This window comes from Taeniopygia guttata, chromosome 12 (genome assembly GCF_048771995.1).
Source record: "Taeniopygia guttata chromosome 12, bTaeGut7.mat, whole genome shotgun sequence".
Classification (NCBI taxonomy): Eukaryota; Metazoa; Chordata; class Aves; order Passeriformes; family Estrildidae; genus Taeniopygia; species Taeniopygia guttata.
The window spans coordinates 3,476,987-3,497,863 of NC_133037.1; the positions used below are offsets into that span (position 1 = coordinate 3,476,987).

The window sequence follows — 20,877 nt, forward strand, 5'->3', positions numbered from 1 at the left end:
AAGCAGTTTGAATCACTGCAGTTAAAAGCACTCTGAACAGTGGTGTAATTAATAGTTATATAATGTACCCAACAAGCTTAGGAAGCCAGGATGTAACTTGGAAAGAACACAGCCCCATGCAATCCCTGCATTGCCTGAGGACCACTGTTAAAGGGTGATGATGCTTTTTGTCCCAGGACTGTTATGGTCAGGGCAGGTTTGTTGCTGATGTGTGAGTTCCCTCACGAGACTTCTGGAGAAATCTTTCTGCAGCTTTCCCCTCCCCTTCCTTTTCTCTGATGTCCTTCTCATCAGGCCCTGGGCAACCCAAGAACATTGCTCATGTTCTGTGTTTGCAGAAATCTTTGGCTGCTGTGTAATTATGAATGCCACACGAAAACCTCCCCAGCTCCTGAGAATAATGCTCATTTCTGTTGTGGAGTTTTTGAATAGACGTTTCAGGGCAATTATGCAATACCTTTCTGCTGTGCAGTACCTGTCAGCCCTTAACCACTTGTGTTTTTAGGGGAGCTGAAATGGCTATTGAGCCTTCCAGAGTAATTTCTGCTTTGTGACAAGCTCAAACCTGTCAGGCAGAGCTGTGTATTTCAGCAAGGCATCAGGTGAGTCTGTGCACCTCAGACCTCCTGTCTTGTAGGGATTGGATTGGAGATGTAATGCTTTCAGGTTTTTTATATGTGAATCTCTTACATACACAGAGATGGTGATCAAAATTCTGAGGTGTTGCTCTGACTGCTGAACACTTCAGTTGTCTTAAACCTTTGCACTCCAACATCTAAAAAATGTTTTTTTTTCTCTTGGCTGATGTGTAGGTGTGGTGTTTGGAGACATGGTTTAGTGGTGGACCTGGCACTGCAGGGTTGGACTCTATCTTAAAGATCTATTCCAACCTATGTGATTGTGTGGAAAAGGTAGAATTTTTCTGGTACAGAACTTAGTATTTCTGTTTCTAAAAAGGTACCTTATCAAATGTGATTGGTTGGTTGGTGATTGATTGGTGATTAATTAGAAAGTAATTGTCCTCTCTAAAAAGAGCTACTTATTTTAAAATGGAATACTATTGCTAATCAAATGTAAGGTTGCTTGCTCTCCTGGTTTCTATCTATATTGCTTCCCCAAGTCAGTTTGCTCAATATTCACTGCCACTGACCTTGGATAATGAAGAAAAAAGTCTGCTGTTCTGAGATGATAAATGCAGCTTCTGTTTGGAATGAGACCGATTAGCTCAGTTGTGAACATGTCATAATATCTGTAGTTTCTGGAGGGATGGATGCTGTCTCTGCCAGGGTTGATGTCCCTCTTCTGCTCCCTGATACCCAGCTGAAGCTGTTGCTGAAAATCCCCTGGGCCTCCAAGATCTGAAACTTGCAGTGGACCTCTTCAATTTTCAATGAAAATGAATTTAAGGCTTCTTTTCCTTTCTGAGTCACTGACACTTCCAGCATATTCCCAGTGCAGCTGCAAGGCTGCAGTTGTGCCCTGGCTGGGGTTTGAGATTCCTGCTTGGAGCAGGGCTTGGTTGTTCTGTTCCACAGCAGGGTCGGTGTCACTGCCAGCCCTGTGCACTGGGGCTGAGTGGAAACCAGAGAAACACCTGTGGAGAGAAAAGGCCAAGTCACAAAAACAGCAAAAAAAGTTAAGGAGGAGAAAAATTTTTTCAGACCTGTGAAAATATTTGTCAGAATTTCTGTTAGACAAGTCCCTTGCCTCTCTTATTTTTCTCTGTCCTGCTGCTTGGGCTTCATTCTTTACTTCTCTGTTTTTGCTCTCTGAGTTACTTGGATTGTTTGTGACTTAAAATACCTGCTTGTTTACAGTGTGAAGGCTGTTTGTTTTTAAACATCTTCATGTTGATCATTCAGTTGCATGGAATTTTAGTGGGCTTCTTTCTTAGTCTAGGCTTTCCACGAGACACTCTCTACTGTATTTGTTCTGGCAAAGTACTCCAGGCTGAAGATGGCTTATAAAGTTAAAGTTGTGCTTCAGTGATATTTTTTGGTTTTGTTTTCTTTAGCTGGTGTCATCCTCTTCTTTAGAGATTATACTCTGGTGGTAAATTGTGTATTTTGTGTATTTGTTATTACACAGTGGATGACTGTTCCTGATGGGATCTTTGGATGCTGATGTGGTAACAAAAATTGTCAGTAAGATTTTGAATGGCATGTGGACTCTTAGCTTTTGAACCCAAATCTGCAGCCTTGAAAATCTTCAAGTCATCATAATCTTCCCCCCCTACAAAGATAGACAATTATTTGGGAAATTGCATAAGACTTGTTATGCAAGCAGTCCCTTTTTAGCCTCTGTGTAAAGTGTATTATAGAAAAAGGTGTTATTTCTTTTTTCAAATTCAGGCAGCAAGTGGCACAAAAATCTCACAACTGAGATGTTTTAATGAAGAGAGGTTTTAATGAAGGTTGTGTTGTGTTTGGAACAGAGGTAATGCAGAGCTGCACACAGCTCCAGCAGATGCTCACACCTGTTCCCACAAAGAGATTCAATTCCCACCATGCATCCAGTTCCAAGGAACACTGAGTGGACAGACTGTAGATAAGATCACCATAGGTCTGTTAATTGAAGTACATTTTTCCTGGAATGCTGCTAGTAAACAACTACTTAAATGAAATCTATCCATACCTTACTTTACATCTCATTTAAGGATTTGCTGCTTACCCTAAGTTCTAGGTCATTTTTCACATGTCTGTGCGTGTCCTGAAGCAACTCATTTTGTAGACATCTCTCCCTTTCCTCTGCAGGCTGATGCATGGCTTTGTTTCTGAGTTTCCCTGAGAATCTGGTTTTAAATAGAATGAGTGGATACAGTGAAGTATTGCTGAGGTTGTAGGAGGACACCGGACCCCTGGTCCACTTTACACCTTTAACTCCACAGCATTAAAACACAGTGTGGCTGCTTCCCAACAGCAAGGGCCTTATGGGTTTTACATTCAGGTTGTAGCTGTGTGCCTTGAATAAATCTGTTTAGTTGAGGAAGGGCTGTTTCATGTAATATGTCTGAGTGGAAGAGTTACTTGAACAAAAGAGACTTAAAATGAAGCTGTTAATTGTCACAGCCGGTGACTTTTCTATGCATTGCTGCCAGCTGAGAGCACTTTAAACTCCCATCTGAGGTATGAGAAGGCCCATGCCTCTTATCTGCACCTCCCTGAGTAAGGAAAGCAGTTGTTCAATTATTCTCTATAATTAGTGTGCTTCAGTGGGTAGGCAGGTATTAGTTATTCACAGCCTCTTTCATTGCTGCTTTTCCAGGAGTGTTTACCTACCAGTCTTCTCCCTTCTCTGTCCTGAGGCATCTGGAAGAGCCTTACTGCCAAGACCTGGGTAGTGGGTGGGCTGTTCCTAACAGCTGTGAAAAGGAGGAAGTTCAGATCGGTACAAAAATCAGTCCAGCTGATATAAGAATGTCTTACCTAGGCTGAAAGAATTTGAGAGATTCTGTGATTGCAATAATGAATGAAATATTTAGAATAACTTTTCCAGTTTTCTGTGGTTCCCTTACAAGGAGGAATGCAAGTCTGAGGGCCTATTTTTCAACTTCATGGGGTAGACTTGGACTAAGCTTGTATCTTCCTGTAGCTATTATTGAACTTAATCTTGATCGTCACAACTTTAGCGCTACTGTTGCTGCTGCTTTCTGTGAAATGCTTGTTACAAAGTATTGCAGGATCCAAAATGTTTCTCATCACTTGTAATCCAGGCAGGTTTGTTGTTCACCTGTGTGTGCTGTGGAAGGTTTGTGCATACAGGATTACCATAGTTTATCTGCAGAGAGAACTTCGTGGTCTGTAAAATTCTGACAGAAAACTCAGACCCTGTGGTATGGGAATGATACTCTCCTGTGAGTGGACCAAAAGGGAATGTATGACCTGATGTTCTTGCTGATACAAAAAAAAAAAAGAAATACAGAAGATGATTTTGTTGCTGGAACCTGTGTTATAAAAGAAGCTGAGTGTGAAGCTGTTGTGGTGGTTTTTTTAAATTATTTTTTAAGCAGTGAAGAAATAGCTTGTCAAAGGCTTTTTGTTCTGGTTTTGCAGTGGACATTGTAGATGTGCCCATTTACAGGTCAGCTTCTTTAGACTTTATCATTCAAGGTTCTTTTATAAGCATATCAGGTATTTCATGTCAGTCATTGAGATAGTATCCTTTGAGACAACATCTGCTTAGATTAAAAATCCACTTTCCTGAGAAAAACCTTCTCTTGGAGACTTCTTTTACCAAGTACTTTGATGGGAGTCTGTCTTTGGTGAAACTTGTGTTTCAGCTCCTACTGTAAAGAAAAGGGTACTGTTGGGGCAGAACTGTGATGGCAAAGCACATTGCATTTTTGCTGGCTGAGTGTACTTGAGATTAGGAGAATGAGGGTCCCAGATTTATATTTTAATGCAAGCACACCATTCCCAAAAGAAGCAGAGCAAAGAAGAGCACTGCTGTGGATGCCAAAATGAGCAAAAGATGTTTAGTATCCAGATTTTCTGCTAAAAAATGTGTTTAAATGTTCATGTTACTCTTCCTTCAGCCTTGATCCCTCAGTCAGTCCACTGCCTGTGTAAAGCAAAGAAGTTTGCTTGAACCTGATGGAATTGGTGTCGCTGAAGTTAAACAGTGCATCTGTCTGTGGGCAGAGAAGCCAGATGCTTCCCAAGTATTTGGTATCTGTACCAGCATCTCTGGGAAATGTCTGCAGCCTCCAGGGAAGAAGCAAAGGATTCTCTTCCAAATCACACTGGTAGTTTCTTAACCACCATGTGAGTGGCATTTCAGCTGCATCAAGCTTTGACTGTGTTACTTGTTGGCTTTTCCCTCTTCACCTCCACCACCTTCTTTGAGCTTAATGTCACACTTGGGGTCAAACATAGGAATTCTTTTCAAGGAAGATCTGAGGTGTTTTGCTGCCTTTTCTTTCAGAGGATGATTGAAGCTTTTTCCAGGTTCACAAGGACCCTGGCTATCTGTGTTTCAAAGAGCAGCATGGAGTGGCTGTCACGATCAAGGGCTGCTTGTTGGTCCTGGATGGAGCTTCCTGCCCTGCTGCCCTGGCTGCCACCGGGAGAGGGAAGAAGCTGAATAAACAGGGAAACTCTGAAATAAACAGCAACAAAACCAAACCAAGCCCCTGCCTCGGGGCGTGGGCTCAAGTCAGTCAAGCGGACTTTCTTTTGTTAAAAGGAGGCACATAAAAGCTTTTCTGCTTTTGTTTTTGTGCCATAACGATAATTTCCGTATGTTTTTCTGTGGTATTTGATTGCTTTCAATTTCTTCTGAGGAAACTTAGTGGAAAAGCAAAAAATTTGTGTTGCTGCAGATGAAGGGGCTGCTTCAACCTTTTCTGCCACACATACCCCAGTTTTTAGTAGAAGTAATCAATTTCAAGTAGACACCTTAAGCCTACATGTTTTTCCAAGTTGCTACTCAGCTTTTAAAGATGTTACTAGACATTTTAGATTCCAGGTCAGGCTGTAAATACCTATTCTGGGGCTTCAGTACTCAGAACCTTCCTCACCATTTACCGTGAATGACAAAGCTGCCACTGCACTGGTGCCAACCCCTGAGGCTTTGTGGGTTCATCAAGGGGGAATAGGTGGGTTTGGGAAGCAGGAATGGCAGGAACAGGCAGGGCTGTCTCATGTAGACAGTGCAGACAGATGGGGGAGGTTTGTTTGGTTTGAATCCTGGCACTTGCTGCTGCTCTAAGTGACTCCAGGCATTACGAAAAGAGATGGTGATGAAAAATATTTTCTTGTTTTCTTCTCGATGGTTCATATGTGTGTAATTGCTCACAAAGCTATGCTAACCCCAAAGCTTGTGCTCTTTTACTCCCCAGTTTTGGTGCAGAGTGCGGGTAGGAGCTCCTTAGGAAGTGGTTGCTCAACTGTGTTTTCCGCAATGCGTTCGAGTAAAAACTAGGTTCTGTTTTTAGCTTGCTTTAACTTGGAAATTCTAGTGATAAACATTTAGCTGCACAAATCCAGTAAGAAATTAGAGGAAGAAGCAGCATAGCATAGTAGAATCCCACTGAGTCATTTTTGTAAATCTCCAGAAGCGAGTAATTTCTCTAATCTGGTAGATGTGTATCATCAGTGGGGTATAGTCCCAGAGCTCAAAAAACCTTCCCCTGTAGTTAAATGGAAATAAACCCTAACCAAGGGATATCTTAATAAGTACACCTGAGATGGAGGTGCCTGGGTATTGTAACACTGGGAGCTGGATGATTCACTTGAACCAGAACCCAACCCAGTGTAGTTTAGAAGTGTCAAGCATTTTAGATTAGGAAACATGGTAACAAAACAACTTGTTTTGTTAACAAAAAAACTTTGATACCATGTTTGCTAGTCTAAAAGAACTTGTATGTGTTTATTAGCACCAAAACAAATTTGTATTATGTTGTCTAAAAATCCCTCTATTTAGTTATATAGTTGGTAGTTTTATCTTTCTTTGCTCATATAATTCACAAAATATCGGTAACATGACATCAGATATAAAGTAGAAAATGTTGGTGTGTCAGGGCAGTGTGTGTTGTCTGAGGATGTTGTAGAGGATGTGCCATGTGTTCTTGAGCTTTCTGTTCTCTTTTGTTGTAAGAAGGAAATGAAACTTCAGCTGTGTTCTGAGTATTCTTTTCTTCAATTTCCAAGTAAGGTCTCTGCCAGCTTCTGCATTTCATTCATCTACAAACCAGTTTCACTTTTCATTACACTTCTTAGTTACACATGATGGTAAATTTGCATTTATTTGCTCTTTGCATGTTGCACGGTATTTCCTGTTGTATATTCATCCTGTCAGAATTTACAGTGGGTTTTACAGGGCTGATGCATTGTCTCACACCTAAAAATACCTCAGTATGTCTTTTATACAGAAAAATGCCCAAGTCTCATTTCTTTCTGTCCTGACTAATTGACGGGCATAGGGACAGTTTAACAACAAGACCTTCAACTTAATAAGTGGCAACTGACTTGGTCACAAATAATTTTTGAGTCTATATCTGTGAATTTTCACTGTCATTATTTAGTTTAACAGAAGGTAGGTTATATAAAAAGAAATTATTCAGATCTATATTCTTGACATGCAGATTTTGAGTCACTGCAAGACAACAGTCAAGTGAGGACGGATGTTTTGTACGAGAAAGCCTCGTGTTGACTCTCCAGCCTTTGGTTAAAAGATTGTGCTGGATCTGCTGTTCTTACCTCACGTATTTGCCTCTCAGAAATCAAACGGTGGCAAACATTCACTCACTCACTTCTGCACCTCTTTTCCCACCAGGGCTGGGAAGTGAAGTAGCTGGAAGTGTTGGGGGCCTGCTTTGCCCCAAGCCTGTGCAGATGACAGAGTGCATTAGGCTGACAAACCCACACGTGTTGCGGGTCAGGCAGGCTGCCAAGAGCTCCGTGCTTGGCCAGCGGGGAGAGAAGCATTAGGAATCCCAATAATCCACACATCAGTCTCTGTGTGCTGCCTGGTCAGTGGAGACCGAGCGAGTGAGCTGTGGAGAGATTGTGGGTATTAAGTGGGATGGGTAATGAAAGGCTGTGCTGGTGCTGATGTGAGAGTCTTTAAATGGAAAATGACTTTAAATGACGGTGCCAGGGCAGTTGGAGTGATTTGCCGCTGGCGCAGGATCACAGCGTAACTGGTAGTTTTCAGTGAGACTAACCGCTTCTCCAGGGTGGAACACCAGAGTTGTTTGAAGAATTAAGAAGTGGGGGGAAAAGAACTGTTCACTGAATTTGCCTGCTTTCCCTCCCTGGGACTTGTACCAGACTGATGGCAATTCAGGATTTTGGTTGGGTGTGTTCATGTACGTACAAATAAACACAAGCCATGTGAGTATATGCAAAGCTGCAAAGTAGGACTCAACAGGATGAAAACAGTGGTAGGACAATAAAATCAGCATTTAGGCTCAAGATTATCTTATCTGAGAACTTTCTTGAAAAATGATAGCTTGTCTGGACAAGTAGTTATCATTGTTATCCGCAGATCAGAAGTTGGCTCGCAGAGAACTCGGAAATGTTTCTGTTGTTGTAATTAGTTATTCCTGGCTTTTTGTTGTGCAGCAGAGCACTTTCTGCTAGTTTTATTTGTAAAGGTAGCTGTGTTGGCCTGTCTTACATCATGCTAGGCACATACAGGTCACTCACACTGGTACTCCAAGTGGGAACCAAAGTTTACTAAGTAGCTTCTTCTAAGGCTTTCTAGCTAGTGGGAGGAAGAGCTTTTAAACTAAGTATTGTAATATTGTTTCCTGGCAAAATTTGAAACCATCTTGGTCAGTTCCTCACGCCCAGGAGTAATAATTCTGAAAGCAAAAGTGGCAGTGCTCTGGGGCTGTGCTGTTCCCACGGTGCCTGCACAGCAGCTATCCACGGCAGCCTGATTTTCCCTGCGGCTTTCCCAGGCAGCGACAGCGTGTGCAGGATTGCTGGAGCTGGACACCCCCAAATGTCACTGCTACATCTGTGTTCACTTATCACGTTGTGTTCAGAGAACACAATGGAGAAAAAGAGCTCCTTTGAGCACATGGTGGCCTTTTGAAAGCGCATGTTGCCTGCCCCATCCTTCAGAGCAGCTTTTATTTCTTGGCGTGTTTAGAAAAGCAAGCTGGGTTATTGAGCAGTGGGGTTTTCTCTAAACCACCAGCAGTGACCTTTTCACTGCTGATGGTGCTGGGACAGGTGTGAAGGAGTAGCTGGGGTACCAGTGGGACCAGCTCCCTGGGCGATGTCTGCTCCACCTTGGAGCAGCCCTGGTGTCTCTCAAAGTGCATGGCTGCTGCAGGCTGGGGCTTTGTCATGAAGCTGCATTCCTGGCTGTTCAAGGGCTCTTGAAATGCTGCTTTCCTATGAAAGGAAATCCTATCATTGATGTTCTTTTAATAAAAAGGAGGTTTGGCTTGCTGAAAAAGCCCAAGTTTTGCTCATTTAGGTAAAGCCTGCAGTGTCTGATGTAGCTGAATCAAAATTACTGCCTTGCTCAGTTGGCGCTTTTTTTTCTTTTAGTGGCATCCCTAGAGATTTAGGGCCTATTAAGTTTATTCAGAATCTGTGGTAGAAATGGTAGTTTGTAATTTTGCTTCTATCTGGACTTATTCTGGTTGGTAAATGATAGAGAAATCTTCATTTTAAAGTGTAAGGTATTCCAGTGTCATGCAAGTGTAGCAGAATTTTGCTCTGATAAACCAGCCTACATATTTTGAGGGCACTTTGCAAGAGTTGCTTAGTAGAAATTCTTTCATTGTTTTTAAGAAAAGCCTCTCTATCCACTGGTTGGGTATTCAAGTGATTTTCATTTTCACACAATAAATATTATGTGCATTTAAATGCTATTCTCCAAATTCTGGACTGGTGATAGGGGATCAGCTTGACAATTTAACTGACATATCTTTTTGTTGATAGGGAGCATATTTTCTCTGCATCTCTCCTTTTTGTTCCTTGTTTTCCAAGTTTGGTCTCTCTCCTGGTGTGATTTTGAAGTGTGAGACTTGAGTATCCCAAAACCTGGAGGCAGATGCTCACAGATGGGACATGTCAAGCTGGATTATATGTGACAATTTCCATTATTGGTCAGGATTTCAGTGTCTGAAACAGAAATACATATTTTGGGTCCAGTGATAAGGCACTTTTATAACACCAAGCCTGGTATTCCTAATTTCTAGCTTTAGTGCTAAAAACTATTATTTTCCTCATATTTTTATTATTTGAATTTATAATACAATAACCATGAACAGTTGCTTTGGGGAGTCTTTATGTTAAATTTTTGTCAGACTCATTTATCCCATCATGCTGCCCAAATACATTTTGTTACTCACCAGGAAGTCTTGAGCCAGTGTGCTTTTCTCAGGATTATATGTAACTTAATAAACAGTTAAAGAAGTATTTTAAGTATTTGTTTTTGTAGCAGATCCGTGTATTTTATTATACACATCTTGATTGCTGCCAGCTTTATGAACTCTTTTCAAATTTTTGCTAGTGAGAGCAGCTTATTTTTGTCAAGCAAGTAAAATGGCCTTAGTTTTATCATCATTCTGGTGCTTGTAGGCAAGTAAATTCTGTGCTGAGATCAGTGATTTTCCATAACAACTTTGTAAGTCCCTGTAAATCATGGAACATTTGGTATTTTGCAGTAAGGTACGGCCATAGATGAAAACACCAGAAGCAGCTGCATGATAAATTCTCCTGTTTGAGAGTGTGAAGTAGTGATTGGAATTTTCAGTGATGGATTAAACTGAAGCTCCAAGTGGATCTGTGATGGGTCAATAGCACGAGCAGGGCAGTTGCAGTAAGTTTCCAGAAATTAAGCTTGTGCAGCACAACATAGAACTAAAAATATTGGTGACCAAGGAAATTGGCATACCTAAGTGGAATGATTTTGGAATCTCAAGACCATCTTTTCAAGTTTGGGCTTGGGATGATCTTTATGTTTCCAGTTGCATCTCATTTCAGTTGTGTTTTTTGTGTATTTTCACACAATTTTTCTGTTGCTGTGGAACTTCTTCCCTGTAAATGCAATAAATGAATAGGAAGCAATACTCTTTCTGGAATGCATAGGCCTGGACCAAACCACTGCTGGTGGTAGAGGGCAAGAAGGAGAGTTGTAAAGTTGTTTTTATTCAGCTGGAATTTAGGGTGATGTTGCAATTGGGAGTTGATGCCATTTTAATCTATTTCATATTGTGAGTTTTGTTTTAAGCAGAAGAGATGTATTGTGCTGTATTTTCTTAATTTATGATTTTTTTTTAAATGGACCATTAAAAATCTTAATAGAAACTTTTTTTTAAAGTAAAATAATGGAGCAAGAAACCATCTGAAAAACTGTGTTTCTGGCTATGTACTATAGTCTTACTGAGCCACAGAATCCTGGAATGGTTTGGGTGGGAAGATACCTAAAAGGTCATCTTGTTCCACTCCCCTGCCATGGGCAGGGACACCTTTCTCTAGGCCGGGTTGCTTAAAGCCTTGTCCAACTTGGCCTTAACACTCCCAGGGAGGGAATATTTTGTATATAGTCATGAATCAGAAGTAGTAATTTTATAGTATTTGTAAGCATAATGAAGTTGTGATCACTTGGACACTTCTGCTTCCCCATCAAACGAGACAAAAAAGATCTTAGAACATGGTAAATTTGGTGTTTTGCCAATTCTTTGCTAATTTTATACTTATTTAATTAAGGGTGTTAAACCCCTTATTTAAGGAAATGTTACTTTTAAAATGAAAGCAGAAAAAGCTATTTCACACATTTCCCCACTCTAGTCCTTAAAAGATATTCCTATTGGAAGTTAATTCCAGCAGATGAGCACAGAACAATCCTTAGTTAGAGTACACAGCTCTTCAGCACTGTCCTGCTGGCTGTGGTGTGTGAATATATCTATTTATACACACCCAGAGCTCCTGCACTGCCCACTGACAGGGAGCTGTAGGCAGCAGCTCCAGGGATGAGCTGGGACTGGCTGGGGCCATCCAAGAAGTGTTTTCCAGGGATTTGGACTAGTCAGAGGCTGTGGGATGAGCCTCTGCTGGGCAGCCTCGGGGCTTTCACTGGCACTCATTAGTACAGATTAGATATGAAATAATCAGCTTAGATGGGTGCTGCAGGTGAGCAGGCAGGTGAGGCTGCCAGCACAGACTGTGCTTCCAGGCAGGCTTTTCCTCTGAAAGGAGGAACAGCAGCCTTTCTTCCAGAACTTCAGTGTGACTTTTGTTTTGCCTCCTGCAGACACAGTAAGTTAAATTTCACGGTATTAGCGCTTAAGTAAACGTCAGGCTCTGTTCCAATAGCTGCTACTCAGCGTTGTTGCTCATCATCACTATTGCTATTTGGAATCCTCACTCCAGTAGCAAAGAAGCCTGAAGAATGACTCCTGCTTAACTCTTGCTTTTGGCTCTCTGCTCTCCAGAGTGTACAGAAGCTGCTGTTTGCTGCTGTCTTGAAACTGCTTGGCTGGTATCAGGAACCCTCCAGAGAGGATTTAACACAGGCTTAACCCTCCACAGACTAAACCTGTGCTCCGAAGCACATGCACCATACAGTGTTAGGTATCTCTTTGAATGATTTATAGTGTTGTGTGATAGGCATGGACAAGGAGCAGAGCCCATGGGATTTGGTAGAACAGACCCAGGTTTGTGGTCACTCAGGTCCAGCCCTTTTTAACCAGAAAGTCCACTCTGTGATTATCAGTTTCCCAGTGGGAAAAAAACCCCAAAACAAACCAAAAGAGAGACCAAACACTTGCAAAAATGCAAACAGTGATGCTTCTCTGCTGAAAGTTTTCCAACAAAATCCCAAAGAGCCTCATTTTCTGGCTCAGGGCTCTTTTCTTGCTGGCTGCCCACCAGGTCCTAAGTCCAGCTGTGCAAGAAGCACCATATAAGATGTTTCCTAATTTGATAGGAATTGAATGGTCCAGATTTACTTTCATGTTTGCATTTTGTTTGCAGTTTCTAGTTCTGTACTGTATTAGAGTGGGTGTTTTGGGGAGTTTTGTGACTACTTTGTTTTTGGGTGGCAAAATTCTGGTAAACTGCTTCCAAAAACATCTTACAGCCCTTTCTTCAGATTGTTGTAATGAGATTATATGGAACAATGTATATTAAAAAAGAACTGGAAAAGTACAGAAAAACTTATTCCACTGTGCTGTTGAGCAGTCATAGTGGAATAGTTTATAGAGCAGTTCTGGGACTCTCTTACAACTGTTTTTGCATGTTTTCACTAAAAAAAAAAAATCAGAAACATGAGCTGCAGAATCTCTGCAGTGACAGCTCCGGGAGTAAACCTCTTTTATTTATACACCTTTATTTGTAAACATGCCCAAATATTTTTGGATAAGTAGTGCTGAGGCTCCTGTAACAAGCAAGAATGGAGAATTTTTTTTACAGACTCTCCTCTGGTGGCACTGACCAGACACTTCCCAGTGACCAGAAATGCCTGTCCTGTTCTGTATATGCCAGTGGCAGCTTTCATTTCATTTAATAACGTTCTCATTCTTATTTGATTCAAAAGAAAATTGGGGAAAATAGAAGAAAAGCAGGTTTTCATTCAGAAAGGAAAAAAAAACTGGCAGCTTTGTGTGAGCCCAGTAATTATTAACTGCTCCAAGTAATTTTGAACTTTTTAAAGTTTACAAACATAAGTGTGGGATGGTGTGGGGGCAGGGGAGGATTGTTCAATCTGAGAAGTGACCTGAAGTCTAAAGACTTCTGCTGGAGAAACAAAAAGTTTAAAACACTCTTCTGAAATGTGACACAGCTCAAGGTTTGTAGTCATGGCCAGGAATAGTTATCAGCAAAGCTGAGGCTTCTTTATCTCTGTTGCCTGTTCTTTACTCTTTAAGGAGGTGGAAGACAGGGACTGGATGATCAAGGAGAACTGAACATTTAAACAGATTTTGGAGGTGGCTATACACTTTCAAATGTATTTAGCTTATTTTGTGACAAATAGTTGCTTTCTTTATGTGAAACTGTTGTTTCTTTCATGTTTTTTTCTAAAATATTCAGACTTGCACTCAGTCTTGTTGCTGTGCCCAACACCTGGGGCCCACAAGTGGGTGTTCCTTAGATGGACTTCTGTATTTTTAAATGTTTGTCTTCTAAATAAAAACACAGCGCTAGCACATCAGTGTTAAAGGAAAAATCTGTTCTTCTACCAAAATATTGCTCAGTCACATATTTCTTGCAGTTTGTCCTTCTAGTCTACTGTTGTTATTGTTGCTTTGTTTCCTGGGTCACATGGAGGACTGGAGATAAATGTACACAGCTTCCATACTGCTTTGCAGTTCTGCTCTAAGGACAATGTGTCCGTTCATCCTTGTTCTTGTTGCTAAAAAGGACCCTGTGGTCATCACAAATGAGCTGGAAAATATTCATGTAGGAATGGGGGCTCACCCCATCATGTTTACAGCTTAATTTCTCCAAAGCTTTGGTTCTTCTGGATGTAAAATTCTTCTGAGGAGATGTTAATTTAGTTTGTGCTCGTGGGTTAGTTTCTAATCCTGCTTCATGCTCAGAAGGATGCTTGTTGTATATAAGTGCTTTGGCACTAACTGTTTTATAAACACTGTAAATACTTTTAGTCTTGTTTTCTTGTTTTTCTTTGAGCAAAGATATATTCATGTGTGACTGGGGTTATTAAAATAATCATGTACTTCACACTGCACAGTGCATGAAACACATTTTCTCAAAGCACCACGGAGCCGCGCAGAGGTTGGCTGGTATCACCGCGTGCATCAAAACCAGAACAGCATGAAATTATCCAAATCCTCCCTACTTCACGTTACATGAGGCTTTTGACTCTGAAATCCCACTCGATGCCACTTTCATTCTTCTGATGACATAGTTGTAGGGCAGTCAGAGCAGTTGTAATTAGATCCACGTTCCTGGGGATTGCCGGCTCCCTCCAGGTCTGTGGTGCTGCAGGGATACAGCCCAGTCACTTCCCAGGTCTGTGGGGCCTGCAGGAGACAGGTGCTTTTGCTTTTCTCAAGGCAGCAGGGCCAGACAAATCTCAAACAGATACAGAAATTAGTCACATGGAAAATGAGGTCCAGCTTATCCTCCTATATCCCTCTTGAAATCCAGGACAGAGCAACTCCCGTGTTGGGTGTGTGGTGATTTGTGCTGCTGCACTCCTGAGCCTGCTTGCAGGGGTTATGAGTGGAGCAGCAGAATTCCTTGGTGTCCATACTCTTGGATTTGGTTCTGAGGTATGCTTTAAAGGGAAGCTTTGAGATACAGAAGGAAATGCAAGTAGTGCAGCACTACTTACCAGAACCTTAAAGTTACACTTCGCTTTTAAATTTTTGATTTATTGAAAGAGAACAGCAGTGTAGGTAGTGAACCCTTCAGAAAAGTCATGCATTTATTCCACTTCCCATGAGTGAAATATCCCAGTGTCACTTCACATGGCAATCTGAGGGTACAATATTTGCATATAGTGTGTATATATATATATATATGTATATTTGCATATAGTTTATATTTGCAGGCACAGTGTTTCTGTGAACTCTGTTACTAAAAAGTAATAAAGATTATTTGTGTGCATCATTTACTGGAGTTGATGGTGAAGAGACCCAGGTGCCAAGCCATTCTTAGAGCAGACATACATATTTCAGCTTTTTCATGCAGAAGTGTGTCCTTGCTGCAGAGGTCATGAGTTGTGCAAACGTCTGCTCCTGGGATGTAAACTACAGTTCAGTTAATGTGAAACAGTTTATTTGTCTGTACATAACTTTGAAAGCACAGTTTAATTTTGTTTAATTGCTCTTGGTTTTAGACGGGGCGAAGACAATCCTCTTCATGTTGTAAAAAGAAAAATTATGTGCATTTGTTTGTCACATCAGTGTTGGATCTTTACTCAGGCTGTCACCTAAATTAGGGGGAAATTTCCCAAGCAGAGCATAACTTTACTATCCTAAAGAAGTTCAAGTAGGAGAGAACACACTTATTGCATTGAAAATTCAAGAACTAAGTCTAACACTAAGTATTGCATCTCTTCAGGTAATTTTTGGGAAGGTGAGGCTTTTTAGCTGTGAGTTGTGAGTGGTGTTGATACTTCCAACCTTCTATGAGGTTACAACATAGTTGTTCCTTAAGCGTGAGTGCTGGTTAGAAATCCTGAAGAGGCTGAGCTAGGGTTTGATTTTTGTCACTTAGGTGTATTCTCTGTGTACCTGAACACTTGAATGTTGCAGAAAGTAAACCAGTGAGAAGATTTGGGGACAAGAAATGGTTAATACTTGTTTCTGTAGCTGTTTATTTTTAAAGTTTAGAAGTAGTTACAACTTTCTGTTCAGGTTGTTCTGCCTAGGTGATAACTACTTTAATATAATAGTAGTGTATTTGGGCTGAAGCAGTCCTTTGGAGGTGGCCAAATAAATGATTTTTGGTGGGCAGGGAAACTTGGAGTAAGTTTTGGATGTTGTAGCTGCTTTGCTCAATTGTGGTTCCTATGGTTATAGTTTGCTGTGGTTAAAAATGTGCTGCTCAACTTGCTTTGCTTGGCTTTTTAGTAAAGGGCTTTTAACCAGTGTGTCCTGGCTGTACTGGCAGTGTGGGCCTTACTTGAAGGATTTTATTACTGCTATAATTATTACTATTACTATGCCAGTTACTTAAATTACCTGGTTTTTACCCTTTTCCTAAGCTTGCTGCTGGCATGTTTGAAATAGTCAGATTAGGAATGGAACGCTGTTGGGTTATTTGCATTATTTAAAAATAAATCTTTTCTAGTCGTGCAGCAGACCTTGAAAGATGCTCAGTGTTGACCAAAATCTCAGCAGCTTTGTGCTTCCTCCCTCATGGCAGGAGCAAACCCATGGGCAGGGCTGGCTCTCCTTCTTATGTTCTCTCTTCCCTTCCAGTTTTGGCTTTGCCCTCACCAGCAAACCATCCTGCTGGGTAAGAGGGAATATGTAAATATGGATTTTGGAGAAGCTGTGCTGGTTAGGTCAGTGACTGGCCAGAAGAGGATCAAATTTAATAAATGCAGTGTGCTGTCACAGGTACAGATAAGGAGCAGAAGAGCACGGGGCAGTGTCTCCACAGGAGTACTTTAAGGTTGGTCCTTTTGCCATTCCAGCCTTTCCGACCTTCTCTAGGGAAATATAGTGGGACATATTTATGTAGGTTTGGTTTTTATTTTAGTTTGCATTTTAAAATTTGTATCTCTGTTCAGTGTAGCACTCCTGCAACAGGAAGGGCAGCTGCACAGGTTGGGCACAAGGTTTGGAAATCACATCACAAGGATCACATCAGAGTTATGTAAAGTGGGGAAACCTCTCAGATTCATGAATTGGGATTTCCCATGAATGGCTCAGGTTTTTGACTTAGCTGGTTGTGTAAACAGCAAATAACTGTAAGTCTGGGCAGAAGTGGCAGCCTCAAGCAGTGAGGTAATCATGCAGGGAGATGGTATCTGCCCTCTCTTTGAAGACTTCTTGACATTTTATCTTTTTTTTAGTAGGCGGTGAGCAGGTTGCTTGACACAAGTTACTGTTGTCAGCTTTTAGTGTGGTTGCATCATCAATCTGAAAATCTTTTCCATTTAACCAAACCACTTCTTTTTACGTGTTTCTTCTCAGTCATACACACAGAAATTGCTGTATGCTGGATTTCAAGGATGCCAAATATCTTTACTGTTCTGTGGAGCAGGTAACTGCTTGATCTGATCTACAAATGTTCCAGTATCACAGTTATTTAAGGCTGAAGACCAGATCATTGTTCACTCAGATGTGTATGCAGATTGTAGCATCACCTGAGTTACAGTTTCTGTGTTGGGTGAAAAGTCCAAGTGCCAGACGTGTTGAGATGGGTCAGGGACCTGATTTCAGCTTGTTGCATAGACTTCATAATAATCTGTGATAGAAAAATGAAAAACTTGGGTATATCTGGCTTTAGTAAAAACATGTTGGTACCATTATACAGGAAACCAGTACCAAGAGAGGCTTAGCAGATACTTGGATTTCCCCATGAAGGGTAGAAATTCTCTGGGTGTTCCCTTGCATGTATAATCTCTCAATGCAAATGTCATGTGTGAGCAATTAATTGTTTTATACTTTTTTTCAACACTTCACACCCCTAAGTAGGTGCCTGAAACCTCTCTGGATGTTTGTAGTAAAAGCTGAGTGCAGGGACAGAGCCCTTCAGCACAAACCCCTGGGGTTCTGTGTGCCAGCTGTAGAGCTGATGGCACTTGGGCGCAGCTTTCACTGGCAATCTGTTGTGGTCTGATCTCTGTGCAAAATTTGAATTGTATTTATGAACAATTTAACAGCTCTGGACAAGCCTGGGCAACTGTTGCAATTAGTATTTGGTTTATTATGGACGACTAAGGGAGTTGATTACCTGTTTTTGTTCCTCTCCCATGAGCTGTGTTCACAGGGAGCATAGATCTTTCTGGAGTGTTGAAGGGATCAAACTGATCATGAATAGCCAAAGTATTCAGAGTATAAATTGCTTTGTGATATGCCAGGAGGAAAAGTTTTTGAGCTGTCTAGAGAGAACATTAGAGTTTGGATGAGGAATGCAGGAGAGACAAAGGTACCAATTCTTGTGAGATAGGAGAGGATCAATAACCAAGATATTGGTTACATGCGAAGCTCCTCTCTGTGTCAGCCATAACTTGCAGTGGAAGCAGCCTTGGAAAGGCAGCTTGCTTGTGTTTTTTGTCTGAGCACGCTGGGGACTGGGGACAATGGCGTGAGGACGGTGTGTCGGAGGCTGGCACGGCTGTTCCCAGTGCCAGTGTGAATGCCCACTTGTCTCCTGTGCTCCTGCCAGCCTGGCCCTCGGGACAAAGTCATCTCAGTTACCTTCTCTTGTTCTTTGTTATTTGTGCAAGGTTTGCTGCTGCTGACCCAGAAGCTTATTTGAGAAATTAAACTGAAGGATATGAAAGAGGCTGATGTTTATCAGGAAATTTTTTTTTTTTGGTCACATTCTGTTCCTTTTCTTAAAATGTAGCCACAGTGTATGGCTGGCAGCTTCTTGAAAGCTGATTTTTCACTACTGTCCCCCCCCAAAACTGGCTGTGATTTCATGACATAGAAGAAAGGGAGCATTACACTTAATAATGTTAGATGCTAAAACCTGATGAAACAGCAGTTCAGAGTATTTCTTTCTTTTAACGTTTCTGTCTTGTTTGGTAACAGCAGTAGTACTTCACATCAAATAAGGGCATCCATTTCATTCTTTAAGTGGAATGTTCTTCCCTGGTTGCTGAAATAAATCTTCATACTGCTCTCAGTGTAGTTATTTTTACTGTGTAAGACTGACTGTAGATCTCTCTTTTCATTGTCATTATAGAAAACCTAGAATAAACTCTCAGTTGGTGGCACAACAAGTTGCCCAGCAATATGCAACCCCACCACCACCTAAGAAGGAGAAGAAGGAGAAAGTGGAAAAACAAGACAAAGAAAAACCTGACAAAGAGAAGGAAATTAGTCCAAGTGTTACAAAGAAGAACACTAACAAGAAGACTAAGTAAGTTTGAAGGATGCAGTATTAAATGTGATGTGATTTCAGTAGCACTGTGCATTGGTTAATTGTGCAGTAAAACCAACATTGTAATCTCCCTCTTCCCTCCAATTCTCACAGACCAAAGTCAGATATTGTGAAAGATCCTCCTAGTGAAGCAAACAGCATACAGTCTGGGAATACTACAACAAAGACCAGCGACTCAAATCACACTTCAAGGTAACTCTAGACTAAAGTTGAGCCTGTGGTATCTGAGAACTGTGTAAAAAAGCAAATGCTTCTTTTTTTGATGTACGAGCACTTGAACACTTGAACAGTGAGGACAGATTCAGGCTTTGGAAATAGTAACTCTGTTGTCCATTCTGTTTTCATTTCTCTGCTAAAATAATTGTATTGTCAGTTGGGTAGTAATGCTTTTTACTGTAGACACAGTGGGGGAAAAACATTAACCAGCAATCGTATCAAATTCTTATCATCACTCGATAGCAGTAACAAAGGTTACCTTTTTTACTTCCTTATCCGTAATTCAGCCACTGTAATTGTCAAGATAATTTTCCAAGTATACACAGGAACTAAGCATACATGAGCAGATTTGCTGGGATCTTGCTATCAACAAAAAGCACAAATGGCTGGTTTGATATTTGTCGAAGTTTGAAATGAGCGTATGGAGAGAGGTTTATTCCTAGTCTTGCCTATACTGTTCTTCCATTTTTTTAAATCAAAAATTCAGCATCACAGAACAGTTTTTTTATTATTGAACTTGAGAGCTACAAGAGGCAGCACTGAACTGGGTGCTTTGCCTGTGTGGGCTGTGTAAGAATTGCATCTGTCTTTAAAATGGGCTGCAATAGGTGTTTTATAGTGAAGCCCATGACCTGAGGCAATATTAGCTGCAAACATTTGTAAAGCACATGGGAAATATGGTTGGCACTGCTGATGTATTCAAGTTGGCAAGGTGTGACAGCAGAAAACTCTTATCTTGGAAGTTTTTCAATTATAGGGTGAATATCTTTAAAAAGAGGGAGTATCCTTTGCACAGTAACCCACTGGAATGTAGTGAGGGCAGTGTGAAATCTGCTGTGCTACTGAGCTGTTTGCAGAGACTGTTGTTAACTTTTCCTCAGCCCCCAAGGAGAGAAGTGTCCATTCCTGATTTGATTACAGAGAGGCACCTTTATTGCAATGACTCTTTTCTTGTCGTGTTCTTCTTTAAATAGTACTTATTTTGAGACTTGGGATGCAGGACACTTGATGTACTTAACTAAAGGCATAGTATTAAATGGAGAGATTACATCAAATAATTGTTTTTACTTATTAAAGGAGTCACTCTGTCTACTGCAAAGTCTTTTAGTCCGTGTTTTGTGGCAAGCTTTTGCCAGGACTAATTAAGCCTTAATAGTACCAGGTCTAGCTGGGTATTTTTAAAGGATACCTCATCTCCTTTACTACTTAGACTTTTTAACTGTTTTATTTAGTGGAACTTTTCTTGCAATTCACTGTTCTCAGGAGTGCTGTCAAGAGTCTTTTTCTGATTTTTACAGAATGCTAAGTTTTTTTCATGCCCAGATTGCTTAACAGTTTTTCTGGGTATTTTTGTAAATTGTCTTTTAGGGCTCTCTGGATTTTTAAAAAATCTTGTTTAAATTTCTTGGATACCATGCCTGTTTCTGACAATATGTCTTGGTTTATACCATGCCTTCCTGTGTGCTTTCAGATTGAATGTTTTGAAACACTTCACTTATTTGGCCATAAAACCCTTTTGCTATAAACCTGAAGCATCAGGGTGTTTAATTTTGCAAAATAACATGAGTGGGCCAATCCCTTTCTTCTGTAAGAAGCAAAAATTGTATGCATGTGCTGAAGAGATTGGTGGTTTCCATCTGTGCTTAATCAACTCTTTGTA

The 20,877-nt window shown here is 40.9% G+C and overlaps 1 protein-coding gene across 2 annotated transcripts in view; it reads left to right on the top strand.

The window, feature by feature from the left end:
• The window catches only part of RYBP (RING1 and YY1 binding protein), a 41,701-nt gene that overhangs the window by 14,640 nt on the left and 6,184 nt on the right, over window positions 1–20,877 (top strand). For both annotated transcript variants that reach the window (XM_030283000.4, XM_002194243.5), the window contains 2 exons: window positions 18,804–18,980; window positions 19,095–19,193. In XM_030283000.4, the coding sequence (XP_030138860.1) occupies window positions 18,804–18,980; window positions 19,095–19,193 (276 nt within the window). The remainder of the gene's footprint in view (window positions 1–18,803; window positions 18,981–19,094; window positions 19,194–20,877) is intronic.